Source organism: Chenopodium album, chromosome 27 (assembly GCF_948465745.1).
Source record: "Chenopodium album chromosome 27, dcCheAlbu1.1, whole genome shotgun sequence".
NCBI classification, from domain to species: domain Eukaryota; kingdom Viridiplantae; phylum Streptophyta; class Magnoliopsida; order Caryophyllales; family Amaranthaceae; genus Chenopodium; species Chenopodium album.
Window position 1 is genome coordinate 20,180,380 of NC_137860.1, and position 14,667 is coordinate 20,195,046.

The following is a 14,667-nucleotide window of genomic DNA, read 5'->3' on the forward strand; positions in this document are numbered from 1 at the left end:
TTACTTTTTATAATTTTTTATTTTCAGAACAACCTCACTACCTCCATATTTTATTACTTTCTCCAATTTCTCCTAAAACTCCGCACATGGAGAAATTGAGCAAGTATTTAAAAACGGAGGGAGTATAGTATAAATTTACCAAATATAGAAGTGATGCATTTAAAAAAAACACTCATAAAAAGAAAGTGATGCTAATAAAAAAACGGAGGAAGTATATCCCTCTGCTCTCATGGTTGCCACCCAAAACCACTATTACTTTTTTTATTATATCTTTCCTCTCACATTTATTACTTTTCAATAAATTATTAACCCCACTATTTTTTTTTTTACAATTTTTTAATACTCCAATTACCCCACTTACCTCTTATTTTATTTAAGTTAATTAAATTGCCTAAAACTATGTGTCGGTCAAATTGTAACACTTAAAAAAACACGGAGGGAGTATGAAGGATCATAGATTGGTGATAAAGGTTTAATGAATTCTTAGGAAAATAGAATTTTGTGTGATAAATGTTTCTCTTATGAATTTAAAAGGTTTCCTTTGATGAAAAAGTTAAAACTTCAAAACAATCCGTGCATCACTCGAGTTTAAAATTATTCTTTATAATTCTTATTCTATTATAACTAGATTTTTACGGGCAAAGTTTAGAGATGAACATTTTTAAAGGCAATTCCTTTATATGTACAATAAGATGTACCGCATCAGTTGCACACAACTTTTTAAATTAAAACCTCCTTAATGTCAGATAAAAATTATTTACAGAGCAAATTATCTACAAAACTAAGCTCACTTGCTATTGAAAGCAGCAAGTGAACAACTTAGATTACTATATACTTAGACTATGATGGTGGGTTTGGTACTCCACATTATAAACCATAAGCCCAAAAAGATTCACTTCAACAAGGAGATGCAACCAAAAGAGGATGTTTATTCACAATACGCGGTTTTGGAACTGGCCACCTGAGAAATCAGACAAGAAGGTAAAAAATACATATTGGACCAAAATAATTCATCCTGTAAACTAGAAGTACTATTGAGGCCATGATTCTTTGGTGTATAACACCAAAATGTATCGCACTCGTTGAGAAAGGAAAGAGATGACAAAGGTGGTCCCTTGTGCGGAGCCATCTCCCTCCACTCTCAAAAGTGGTGCACAACTATGCACCAGAGGATCCAATCTTGACACATGAACATTGAACAAAAAGCTTATCTAAAGCAAAAACTAAGATGCTCATAATTCTCAAATAGAAAGCTATTATAACATATTGAACAAAATTGTCGAGTTCTTACTGATATTCTTTTGGGTTAGTCTTCACAGCTTTTACTATGAGGTTCAATTGTTCACTAGTGACTGCTCTGACCACAACCAGCTCAACAGGTTTACCCTCCTTTTCCCATAATTCTTCAGTTAGCTGTCACCAAAGCCAAACAGAGAAAATCAATGGGAACTTGTTGGAAATAGATTGAGGTGCCTCACATTGGCAAGTATGTTAGTCAAATTGATGAATTTATTAAGGAAAAGTGGGTGTAAATTACAGTATTAATAAATTTAAAATAGTATACAGATTTCGAATGGGAAGAGCTTTTGGGAATGGAGGGAGTAACAAACTGGGTTTATGAAGCATAACAATTTTCCACTACTTTCATAAGTAGTCAAAACTTCAAATACTTACATCCATTAACATAAACGGAGTACTTCATATAGCACTTAGACACTTTCATGATTGCATCCAACATTTAAAATTAAAACCTCTCTAAATAAGTAATTGTTAAATTACTAAGTAAATTATCATCCTTGCACCCAGAGCCTATATTTTCCGATTTACCAGACTCAAGTGTTTCATATATAGAACAGCCCAGCGTTCACTCGTTCAGTCATTTAAATCACAATTCCGGTCAGGATTTCAAAACAAGCATATGAAAACTGCACCTAAATCCACAGGTCTCAACCTAATGGTTTACCATAAAATGGCTAGGAAATTTAGGTTCTGTATAAAATCTTGTATTTGGTTCAAGTTTTAATAACTTTCAGAAGCCCTGGTCCTCAAGCAGACCCCCTCAAGACCTCAACTACCTCGATAGTAAAAGAGAGGATACGGAGCTGCCAAACAGAAAATGACCTATAAACATCCAGGAGTAACCAAAAAAACAAAAACCTTTAAAATAATAAAGCACATCTAAGTCCCTACGTCCGAAGCCACCCTTCACCACTAAGCATCCAATTAATACCTTCATCCCAAACTATATATATTAAAAATAAATCCAACGTAAACCACCAAAAATTCCCTTGCGTCACCAATGCCAACCTACATCATCACCACAATCACCTACCTCCGTTGATCCCAATAAACCAACACCAAAGGACGGTTCCAAACTCCCCCACTATCAATCGTTCAACCACCAAACCACTCTTGCAATATCACCATTGCCAACACAACCACTTTCATTGCTCCACCATTGAAATTTGAAACCAACTCTAATCATTGCCACCATAATAACCTCCACAAACATCCTATTTATATAAATAAGAAATAAAAAGTATAAGAGAGCTAGAGATGAGAGGGGGAAGACAGAAAGAAGATGAAGAAGAAAAAGCAAAAAGAACCAGTCACTAGAGCTGAGAGCAAATCTAATATCAAAATAAAATAAAAATAAAGCATAAAATATCTCACGAGAAGGCCGTTTGTTGGTAATGACTAATGCGTAATGACCAACCAAACTTTTTGTTCAATTTGACCATTGAGATTCCAGATCTAGAGCCTGAGTGATCAAACATTCAAACTGAACCAAAAAGGAGGCAGATATTACAGAGGCTGAGAAGAAAATTTTTAAGGGAGGTGAGGTTTGAATGTTTGATGATGGTTGGGATATAAAAAAAACTCTGAATTTTAAGGATGGTTTGAATATTACTGAGGTAAATTCACAATATTACATTCAAACCATCATTCTTTTTACAGAGGCAGCCTCTGTAAATTTTTCATTTGCAATATTAAAGAGGCAGCAAAACAAGAATTGTGAATTTTAAGGGAGGCAGATATTACAGAGGCTGGAAATAGGCTAAGAAACAATGGAGGAAACTGAGAAAGGTGAAAGAAGATGGAAGGAGGAGCAATGCATAAGTGATAAGACATGGAAGGAAGGAGAGCAATGCAAAAATGATATGACAATCAGAAGGAGAGCAATGGACATTTTTCAAGTGATCTGGACAAGGACCTAGTATCACCATATCCCAAACTTTAGCACGGGAATCAGTTAAGCAGACTTATCAAAAATACGTTAAACTTAAAGCTATAAGACAAAAGCACTAGTTTCACAAGATCCCCACTAAAAATCAATGCCTTCACATATTCAGCAATTCTTATACAGTTGCCCAAACATCAGCGATAATCAATGCCTTCTTATATTCAGCAATTCTTGTTTATAATCCCTACGTTCCTAAATAATTGCAACCCTCGAGTTTGCATGTAGTTTTAAATAGAACTATGGGTAGTTGCTGAAATAGATAATATATATAGGCAAGAGGGGTTAATGAGGGTATCATACTTGTTTGGAGATTGAGAAGCAAAAAAGAGCAAGTGGGGTTGGTGGAAGAGATAACCAATTAAATAATAGTCTTCCTATGCTAAAATTGAAAGGAAAAATTGTCCGGAATAATCCCACCTTTGGGCCGTCCGCCCAAAATAATCCCACCTTTGGATTATTTTTTAATAATCCGACCTTTATATCCAATCCGCTCAAAATGATCCCGGGTTAGCAACCTGTTGAAAAGGTAATTTTTTCTTTTTATTTTTTTTAATATACACATGTCATAATTTGATTCGTCCAAAATAATAAAAAAAATTAGTAATAAAAAAGTAAAAGCATATAGAAAAATAAAAAATAAATAAATAAAAAAAACAACCACCTAAGCCATACCACAACCACCACCATCCCCACCACCGCCCTAACCCAGACCCTAGATCTACCACCCCACCCAGACCGGAAACCACCGCTCCACCCAGACCCGTATCAACCGCCGCCTAGAAAATGACCGATATCCCAACCAACCCCAAAACTCTTTCGAAAATCGAAACCCATCACACTAGATGAATTGAAGTCGCGCGGCCTGAATTAAGGTCGGGGAGGACGGCGCGGCCTTAAAAGGGACAAGGAACGGGGGTGTGGCAGTAAAGACGGGGAATGGCGGGGGGTTTACTTTGTTGTCGCGACGCCAGGGTGTTGCGGTTGCAGGTTGGTGCTTTCGTGATGGAGTTTGGTTTCGAACGTGGCGGGGGAAGGGGGAGGGAGGTCGGGATCGGGACAGGGAATGGTTTCGAAGGTGTTTGGTGGTTTAGGGGGAGGGATACGGTGGTCGGTGCGTTAGGGGGAAGGCTACGACAGTCGAAGCTTGGGTTTTCGAGGGCGACGTTGCTGAATTTCGTGAGGGAGGAGGCCGACGCCGGTGCTTCAGGGGGAGGGGTACGACGGTCGAGGCCTAGGTTTCGTGAGGGAGGAGGCCGACGCTGGTGCTTCAGGCGAGGGGGTTCAGGCCGACGCCGGCGTCAGCGCTGTCGCTGGGGTCCTGGTGACCGGAGCTACGGGAGCGGTGTCAGCGGCAGCGGGAAAGGCTTGTGGTGGTGGGTGGTGGTTTTATAAATAATTTTTTTTTTTTTTGAGAGCTAAATAATTATTAATTTTATTAATTTTTTTTCTTTTAATTTTTTTTTTGGACAAATTATAGGCCGACACGTGTCAAGTAACTTGTTATAACAAGTTACATGACCGGTTGGGACCATTTAAAGCGGATTAGGGGTAAAGGTGGGATTATTTAAAAATAATCCAAAGGTGGGATTATTTTTAGCGGACGACGCAAAGGTGGGATTATTCCGGGCAATTTTTCCAAATTGAAAATGTTGCAAGGATTTAAAAATCGACGAATGAGTCTTCTCAAAATTATTTAAACTGTTTCAAAAACCCAAGATGCATTTTCAAGAGCAATTCGGTCAATTAGGAATGGATCAATCCGAATGATCCCAGTACATCAAGACCCTTTAGAGTGGTACAAGTATTCAGGAAAGAAGGGAGTAAAATTTGGTATTTTTGGTTTGCATATGATAAACCTGCAGAAAAATTTGTTTCCAAGGTCCCTCAAAAAAACAAAGGATAAATACCTCCAGGCAGCTTCCAACAACACTTCCATTACAGTCAATAATAACATCACCAACATGTAGTTCAGCAATAAAAGCCGGAGAATTTGGTAGCACCTGTAAATAGAGGAATATTCACAAAGGCCATCAACAAGCCAATAAGATAATAGTATCATAGCAAGTATGAGAATTTTAATTTTCCACTCAGATTTATGAGAGGGTTTCTATATAAGGATATATTATATCAGATTATCAGTAAGTGTACAAACAAGGAAAATGAAGAGTGGAGCAAACCCACACCCACACCCACACACACACACACAAAGAAAGTTAAATATCAGACAAATACATTGTACAAAACTCCAAACATAATATTATAATAAAAACAAATAATTAACAGTTGCCAAAAAGATGTCAAGCCACATTTACACTAATCAATCCAACTAAGCATAAGCTCCCATTTGAGTGTAATACACAAGCTTCATAATTGCTGTAGGTAAATCAAGGTTCAAGGGCAATAAACCTCGGCTATATACCAAAATACATAGTGGTCGTGAGCGCACCACCATAATTTTCTTATAGATATATCTGCAATTGGATGTTTCAATTTAATGACGGAAGATACTACAACACTCACTTAAGAGAAGCAGAATGTAATGAACAAGAAAAAGTGACCAAGGATCTTAGAATAGATAAAGGAGAGACAAGGGTTTTCCAAAAAAAAAAAAAACAGTTTCCACAAATTCTCTTCTTCCTTATCTCTATAATTCTGAATTTTCCAATTTATTCAAAAAATTCTTTAAACTCTATGAGAATTAAGTCATTAAGGATCAAGTCTCAAAATCAAAACCATGACAAAGGTATGATGATCATTCTTCTCTATTTTTTTTCTTACTCTCCCTCATTACTATTAATTCTGAAGTCAAAATGAAGACAGCTAGGACAAATGTCTTCCAGTTAGCGTAGCTCCACTTTTTTTTTTTTTTTTTTTTTTTTTTTTTTTTTTTTTTTTTTTTTTGTGTGTGTCTTGCATACACTCAATACTTAATTAAAGATCACACCTAAGAGCATGTATCATAACCAATAGGCTAAATGGGCTCATGTACATGCCTAAAAACCTTTATAATTCCTAACTAATTTGTAGTAGCAGTAATTTACATTCTACCCAAGAATTACATTCCTCATCCTGTTTGATCTTTTGGATACATAAATCAATTAAATGTGTCATAATCCCCTTACAGTTGAAGTCCATATTTGATCTTTTGGATACATAAATCAATTACATTTCTCATCCTGTTTGATCTTTTGGATACACAGCACTCTGAGTCTCTGACATGGTTATGGACTCTTGGTACCTTAACTGTTGTCCAAAAACATTAAAAAAAATGGCCAAATGTGACATTCAAAACACAGTATTGAGGCTAAGCAGCATAAACTAAGGACAGCAAAGAAGTATTAAACATGAAAATAAGTATTTACTGTAATATTTACAAGATATATTGCAATAATAACCAAACCAGCTGTAAATAAGACAGTGCAATCACCTGCACATGACTTCAATCAAAACATTTACTATGAGCATAAAGCATATTCAAACCTGTTTTACGACAGCACCTTTGACAACATGTGGGAAATGTTGGTTAACTTTTCCAGCTCATACAAACTTTCCGAATATAGATCGTTGACACTCAATCCGATCCAAGGACGTGGAATTTGGCTGGAGCCAATGCATTTTACAAGTCAATTTGGAGCCATGAGCCAATAAACTAACTTTCAAATAAACCACTAACTAGCTGAGTATTGGCATTACCGCTGTTTCTTGAGATCCCCAAAATATTTGTACGCTATGTTGATTGGAAGAAATGGAGTATATGAGGCATCATAGAAATTAATTCCAATAACTTCCCCAAAACAATTTATAAGAGGTCCGCCTACACCATTCTAGATGTGGGAGGAAAAAAACAATGTTTGTCAGAATTTTTAATTAATAACATTGTAATATTGCACCAATAGCAAGACATAATATAAAGATAATTATACAAGGATGCATTTGTACAAAGAAATACATAATGTCCAAGTACATTACAGGCATAATACAAATAGAGATATAAACGAAATGAAAATGGGAGTATTTAGGCGGGTTGCATTCTAAATTAATTCATGAAAAGAGAAAGAAAGAGCACCTTTTTAATATTGCAACTTGCACTAAGAAGCTCTTTACAGTCAAAGCTACAATCACCAAAGCTGGATGAAACATAAAGAACATGACAGAGACAAATAGTGAAAACTGACAAGCCCTAAGATTAAAGAATCCAAAGTATTTCTTGATTCTTGAAGAGTACCTGAATTTACCAGGTGCAACCATAATATCATAGGAGTCTGCAAAACAGCGCCTTAAAGCGAAAACTTCCTCACCAGGATGAAGACTAAATCGATTTGATGATGAAGCTGAATCCTGATGTCCAGCAAATTGTGATGATTTTGGATCTTCAATACATCCAGGTTCATCAGGATCTAATGACAGAGAGACATCAATAAACCTAATAATAGATGCAGGTAGTGGTGCATCTGAGTTGATCATAACCATAGCAACGTTGTAATGGAAATCAACAGCTAAGACTTTGCCTTCAAATAATGTACCACCTGCCTTATACACAACAATCTGCAAGAATATGAGTATGTCAAAGCTACCAAATCTAGCATTTGCAAAGGCAATGAAGGAGATTCAAAGTTCAAAAATCCAACAAAACATGCAAGCAAAAACTGTAAGGCATGCACTTTGCTTCTCATTGAACTTCACAAGTATATTAAGATCTACACAGAATTACTAACCTTGATATCATCAGCTACCTTAGCTGCACCACTTGGACACTGTAAGGATGTAGCAGAAGTCAAGATAGTAGCCATAAAGGTGCCACACCTATGTTCACACTCCATGATGAGCCCAGAAGAAATAAATAATTGTTTTTCACCTGGAGATGAAACATTCAACATGCCCAATTAATAACAATCTGGAAAAAATAAATAAACAAATATATAACAGGTGACTTGTTCACTTGACAGATATAGAATGTAAAGTGGAGCCAGGTAATTTTAAATCAAAACAGACAGGTCTTATAGTCAATACTGATAGTCCAGAAATTATTACAACATGAATGATAGCTAACAGGACTCTTTAATACAATTTCTAATGGCTAGCAAATATTGTAGTAACAAACCACTAACAATAGCTTAAGTTGGCCAATCAAGTGTTTATCAATACATAGATCAAGCCATTAAAAAGTTTTGAAGGGGAGCACATGATGCATATACTGTTTTGCAAAGTTGCAAGCTCACCAGAGACAACAATGAGCAATGGATCAAATTTTATAGAGAAGTCAATAAGCTCATTCAATACAAAGCCTCATCAATCATTAATTCAAAAAATCAAAGGGTCCAATACACTTATTATATGGTTATACACAACAATAAACATTTTAAATATGACATAAGAAGCTAAGAACTGGAACTGTACAGTAAACATATCGTCTATGAACTGCAAACTGGAAGAGGAACATTAACAGACAGAAGATAAATAAAATTAAGTGATCAGCAAATTTTAATAACAATCTCAAGCATTCAAGATGCTTGAGCTCTTCCATAAGCTAACAATTTAAAAAACTAATAAATAAATTCTTTAGATACTCTTTCCCTTGCCGGTTCCCCCTAATTTATACAAGTTTCGGGTTTTTTTCCCCCATCTCTTATAATTGATCCTCCCCTTCCTCAAGCAGATCCAAACATAATTATAGAGCGTACACAATTTTTTTCCCTCACTGACCTAGTGCTTAACATTCTCTCACTGGGTTAGGAAAAGGTACACATTCTCTCACTGACCTAGTAGCAGCAATGTGCTATTCCCTCCTCTACTGTGTAAAGGACACCAAGCCATGGAAATACACATACAAGAAGTTGTAAACTAGGCTATACCGCTATAATTATCAACAACTAATGAAGTAGACCAAGAGGAGCTACAACTTCTTTGTACTTTGGTTCAAAAAGAAATTCCAAATCCCACGATAAAGGTAGTACCGTAGTATTATGAAAGAATTGAGCGAAAACAAGATAATACAAATTATTTGTCTAATTTTATTCTTAATGAAAATCATGTGTTCTAGAACTTAGATGATATGGTATAATTTCCAAAATGCCTGTGGACAAGTTGACATCTCAAATAAATCAATTAAATTTATTTGTTGGCATGAAGGGTAAAGCTTGGAAAACAATATATTGATAGCGCATGTATCCCAAACTAATACAAATAATTTCCCAACAACTCATGTAACACAATTACAACCTATCATAACTAGGTACGTAATGTGCAAAGGGGTGCGGCTGACGATGATAAATGATCTCAAAGAACAGAAAATGTGTATCTCATAATATTGACACACTGGCCATTGGTCAAGTATCGATTACACTTTAACAAACTAGAATCAGAGAAAGAGATTGGGTGTAAATCACCAACTTCTTAAACAGTCTTCCTATCAATGTTACTTCGACACCACTCTGGTGACGCGTGTTGGATCCTCTAACACTTTGACACAACATGACACCCAAATATGTAGTGGCCTTATATTGCAATGAACCCACTCCCACCACCTGTGACACTCACCTACAGCAGGCGTCAGGAGCAGACCAACAACAACAACAAACCGTGGCCACAGCAAGCAGAGACAGAGGACCGTTAAGCAAAGTAGCAGGGCACAAACAAGCAACTTTAGGCTATTTGTTTGTATTGTGCTAAAGTGGAAAGAAGACAAGAGTAGTACTTGTAGTAATTAAGGCTTTGTTGCCAATTCTTGCTTTGTAGTAGTAGTATAAGGGGTGTGGTCTAGTAAGGAGAGAGTATGCAGAATATTGTCGTAGAGGATTCTTTTAGAGTAATGGCCTAAAGCCATTTACGTTGTACGCAAGCTTTACGCTTTATCAATCAAATTAACCTTCCGACCAATTATCGTTATCTGAATCACCGCGTTCGTTGCGGTTGGTATAAGAGCAACCATGGCTCCGACAGTCACCGTTGAACAAATAGCCGCGCTAGAGGAACGAGTGGATGAGAATTTTGAGAAAATCGAGGAGGGAGAAAATTCTCTCCAGCACGTTTTACTAAAGAGCCAGGAGGAAGAGGCTCGCAAAAACAGAGCCCGCCATTGACGACGTCAGACAGGTGCTCGAAGGCCGAGTTGATCGGTTTCGCGCCGAACAGAACCAACAGAACGCGTTAATAAAGAACCACCATGACAAATTTTTTGAAGAAATTCGAGGAGTCTTAGCCACCATCAAAATTCTGGGCAAAAAACCAATCACGGTGGAAGATGAGGTGGAGGGTGGAGCAACCGCGGAATACGGTGGGCTTCAACGAGTCGTCGCAAGGTGCTGGTGGTTTAAACGAACCACCGCTGGCGGGCTTCGTTTCGGCAATTGGGAACCCGGAACTGGAGGAAGATTCGGTAACCAAAACGACTCCTACAGCGACCACCGCAACAACAACCACGACAATCACGGAAACGGGAAATACCGAAAGCTTGACCAGCCGACGTTTGACGGGTCCGACCCAGATTGGTGGATCTTGCGAGGGGAACAATATTTGCGATCGTGGCTTTGGACGGCGACGCGTTGAGGTGGTACTAGTGGAAACACCACCGTCGGCCGGTCATTAATTGCGAGGACATGAGCTGCGCGTTCTTACTCAATTCGGGCTAGTCAACACCGGAACCCTACACGAGCAATGGCTCGCAGTGGAACAAATGACCATGGTGGAGTACCGTCGAGTCTTCATCGAGAAAGCCTCCCCCTTGGTGGACATTCCAGAAAGTTTGATGAGAGGACATTTCATCAATGGCTTAAGGAGGAGGTAAAGGCAAAGGTTCGGTTGCTAAACTTGATTACCCTAGAAGATGCCATGGATTTGGCAATTCCAGTAGAAGAAAGGAGCCGGGTTAGTGGTAACAAGAAAACGGGTGGGGCATCCCTTAAATATGAACCCTATTCCTATTTTATCAAAGTCCAGCCTCCACTCTTCTTGGGGTTGGGCCGACCCAAAACTCAAGATCCTCTAACCTAGTTTTTAACCCCACAACATCTAACCCACAAAATACCCAAACCTTAACTACAAACACACAACCCTTCAACCCAAACACAAACACATTTCATTACCAGCCCAAAACTCAAGATCCTACACGCACACGAACCCAACCCAAACTCCAACCCACTCCCACCAAAATCAAACCTACTCAAGCACAACCAGATTTAGCGGGGAGGTGTGACGCTTAACCAAGAAAGAACTTCAAGATAAAGGGCGAGAGGCCTCTGTTTTAAGTGCGACGGCCGGTGGACAGGTCCCACTCACGTTTGCACAGCCAAGAGTCTAAGCGTTCTACTCGTGGAGGAAGAAGAAACGGAGGATGCGAGCGAGTTGATGGCGCTAGAGGGGTCGGCAGCACGCAGCTACGATGTCGATGAATTCGATCGTCGACATATCTAATCCGAAAATCATGAAGCTCACTGGAGTAATACGAGGGAAACCGATGGTGGTAATGATAGACCCTAGAGCCACCCACAATTACATTTCTCTTCGGGCAGTAGAAGAATTGGGAATTCCAGTGATCGGAGATGGTAACTTCGGGTATCCTTGGGTAACGGTGAGATTATTAAAGGGCAGGGACATTGCGTGGGGGTCCAGCTGAAGATGAGTGATGAATTGACAATTGAAGAAGAATTTTTACCCCTCTTATTCGGAAATTCTAACGTAGTACTCTGTGTGCAATGGCTCGGTCGGTGTCGGCAAACTGGAAATCGCAGAAGATGAGCTTTTCGGTGGAAGGGAGGACAGTGACTATCAAGGGTGATCCGGGCTTGGCTCACACAGAGATCGCACTCAAGACTACGTTTAAGACTTTTAGAAAACATAAAGGGGGGGTTGTTGGTTGAGTCAAATCAACTCGAAGATTGAAAAGAGAAGTCAATGAGTGAACCACCTGAATTTTCACAAGGAGTACCAGCAGAATACAGCAAGGTGTTTGATGAGCTGTTGGATGAGCTTCTTGACTTCCACCTTGAGGACAAGGTGGCTCTTTTAGGGGGCGGTATTAATGAACCCACTCCCACCACCCGTGACACTCACCCACAGTAGGCGTCAGAGAAGGCAACAGGAGCAGAGCAGACTTACAACATCAACAAACCGTGGCCACAGCAAGCAGAGAGGACCGTTAAGCACCGGGGCAGACAAGCAACTTTAGGTAGGGATGTCAGTGGGGCGGGTCAAGTAGGAGACCCGCCCCATCCCCGCCCCAGTGGGGCGGGGATGGGTCTCGGTTTGGCGGGTGGTGGGGCGGGGATGGGGATAAAAACCATACCCGCCATGGGTGATGGGGCGGGGGTAGATTTTAAGTTGTACCCGCCCCATCCCCGCCCCGCCCCACCCGCCCCACTTCATACCCGCCCCATCCTCACCTCATACCCACATCTATATATCTTTTAAAGCAAAATTACATACTTTTATACTATTTATAAAATAATTACATGAAATACAATATTAATTATAATACTTTGTATGACACTTATATTATAACACAAAAATGTGTGTAGAATGTTTTATTTTATAATTCGTATTAATTATGTAAGATTGTTTATTTGAGATACGGAGATTAGGTGGATCTTGGGTGGGGATTAGGTGGGTCTTTAGTGGGGATAAGGTGGGGATGGATATCCAAGTGGGGGGTGGGGCGGGGATGGTTTTAGAGTTGTACCTGGTGGGGCGGGGATGGGGATGAAAATTGGACCCGCCGCGGGGATGGGGATGGAGATAAAAATATTAGGTGGGGATGGGGATGGGAAGGCCAACATCCGCCCCGCCCCGCCCCATTGACATCCCTAACTTTAGGTTATTTGTTTGTATTGTGCTAAAGTGGAAAGAAGACAAGAGTAGTACTTCTAGTAATTAAGGCTTTGTTGCCAATTCTTGCTTTATAGTAGTAGTATAAGTAGTGTGGTCTAGTAAGGAGAGAGTATGCAGAATACTGTTGTAGAGGATTCTTGGAGAGTAATGGCCTAAAGCCATTTACGTTGTACGCAAGCTTTACGCTTTATCAATCAAATTAACCTTCCGAATCGTTATCTGAACCACCACGTTCATTGCATAAAGCTTGGAAAACAATATATTGATAGCGCATGTATTTCAAACTAATACAAATAATTTCCCAACAACTCACGTAGCACAATTACAACCTATCATAACTAGGTACGTAATGTGCAAAGGGGTGCGGCTGACGATGATAAGTGTTCTCAAAGAACAGAAAATGTGTATCTCATAATACTGACACAATGGTCATTGGTCAAGTATCGATTACACTTTAACAAACTAGAGTCAGAGAAAGAGATTGTGGTGTAAATCACCAACTTCTTAAACAGTCTTCCTATCTATGTTACTTCAACACCACTCTGGTGAAGCGTATTGGATCCTTTAACACTTTGACACAACATGACACCCAAATATGTAGTGGCCTTATATGAAATTTTTAAAAATCTGGAGAGTCGAAGGATTCAATACAGTGTTGGACACGACACCCATATAAGAGTCTTGCCAACATAGCTTCCTATTGCTCTTTCATTCCTCCAATAATCATCTTCTTCTAGAAAATTTCAAACGTAAACCGGCATGATGGCAACATTCATGAAACCGCAACAATAAGATGATAATTATTGTAGATTAATCTTTGATGATAATATCCTGCAATGTTTAGCTCCAAGGATTATTAATCCTTATATTGTTAAAATGATAATTGATAATACTTACTACGTTCACCTAATATGCCAAAATGACGAGTTTTACGTTTTCCAACACACAAGTGACACAAAATTATATAAAAAGTTGACATCAACCAAGACAAATCAAATACGATCCACAAATCTTTATTTATTTATTTTTTCTCGAGTGAATGAATGTAAAGTTCAATTGTTGCAAAATTAGGGGAACGAAGGTAGTATAATGTTCCATAAGATAACGGAAAGAGGACTTATATTGCCAGTTTTATATATTATATCATCCAACCCAGCATTCATATGAAACAATATACAGCTACTGGACATAGATGTAAATAGAATCAAGTCCAACACCGGGCAGTGCCTACATGTATTTGGAGGTAAAAACATTTTCAAAATACATATGAACATACTTCCTATTTCGCATTAAATGCCTCCACCACCCATACTACAAGGCAACTCTATAGTGCCTAACTGAAGAAATAACGCGGCCACAAAACGCAAGAGAAAGAAAAGGCAGAAAGACCAATGTACCTGAGTAGGAAATCAGACACACAACACTTGATGCCGCTTTTAGGACTGATTTTTTGGTATCCATGTCTAATTTAGCATGATCTTCTGCAGTAGAAGAGAATCTCCCAAAATTGTTTATAACAAATTTATACCCGCGGATATGCCCGTCTCTATGGCAGGGCATGAGCGGCAGCCGGCCCGGGCCGGAGGAGATTATATCTATTT

At 38.8% G+C, this 14,667-nt stretch overlaps 1 protein-coding gene across 3 annotated transcripts; it reads right to left on the reverse strand.

Moving 5' to 3' along the window:
- Positions 1-641: 641 nt before the first annotated feature.
- Positions 642-11,453, reverse strand: LOC145619384 (putative protease Do-like 14). Of its 3 annotated transcripts, XM_081674068.1 has the most exons (9): positions 9,939-11,453; positions 7,960-8,099; positions 7,470-7,789; positions 7,311-7,371; positions 6,938-7,068; positions 6,725-6,844; positions 5,152-5,244; positions 1,292-1,413; positions 642-961 (listed from the first exon to the last, which is right to left on the reverse strand). In XM_081674068.1, exons 2-6 carry the CDS (start codon positions 8,062-8,064, stop codon positions 6,730-6,732), a joined length of 732 nt encoding a protein of 243 aa, XP_081530194.1. In that variant the 5' UTR covers positions 8,065-8,099; positions 9,939-11,453; the 3' UTR covers positions 642-961; positions 1,292-1,413; positions 5,152-5,244; positions 6,725-6,729. The 3 variants fall into 3 exon arrangements, with proteins under 3 accessions (XP_081530194.1, XP_081530193.1, XP_081530192.1); XM_081674067.1 differs by having other exon boundaries at positions 7,311-7,356; positions 7,960-11,453; XM_081674066.1 differs by having other exon boundaries at positions 7,960-11,453.
- Positions 11,454-14,667: the final 3,214 nt, after the last annotated feature.

What these genes read in the sequence shown, in the direction of transcription:
- LOC145619384 (XM_081674066.1), bottom strand. Translation starts at nt 8,121, where the DNA reads ATGTTGAATGTTTCATCTCCAGGTGAAAAACAATTATTTATTTCTTCT. An exon ending in AGGTAGCTGATGATATCAAG is followed by an intron (nt 7,790 to 7,959) that starts GTTAGTAATTCT and finishes ATATTCTTGCAG; the next exon opens with ATTGTTGTGTATAAGGCAGG. An exon ending in GTTGCACCTGGTAAATTCAG is followed by an intron (nt 7,372 to 7,469) that starts GTACTCTTCAAG and finishes TGTTTCATCCAG; the next exon opens with CTTTGGTGATTGTAGCTTTG.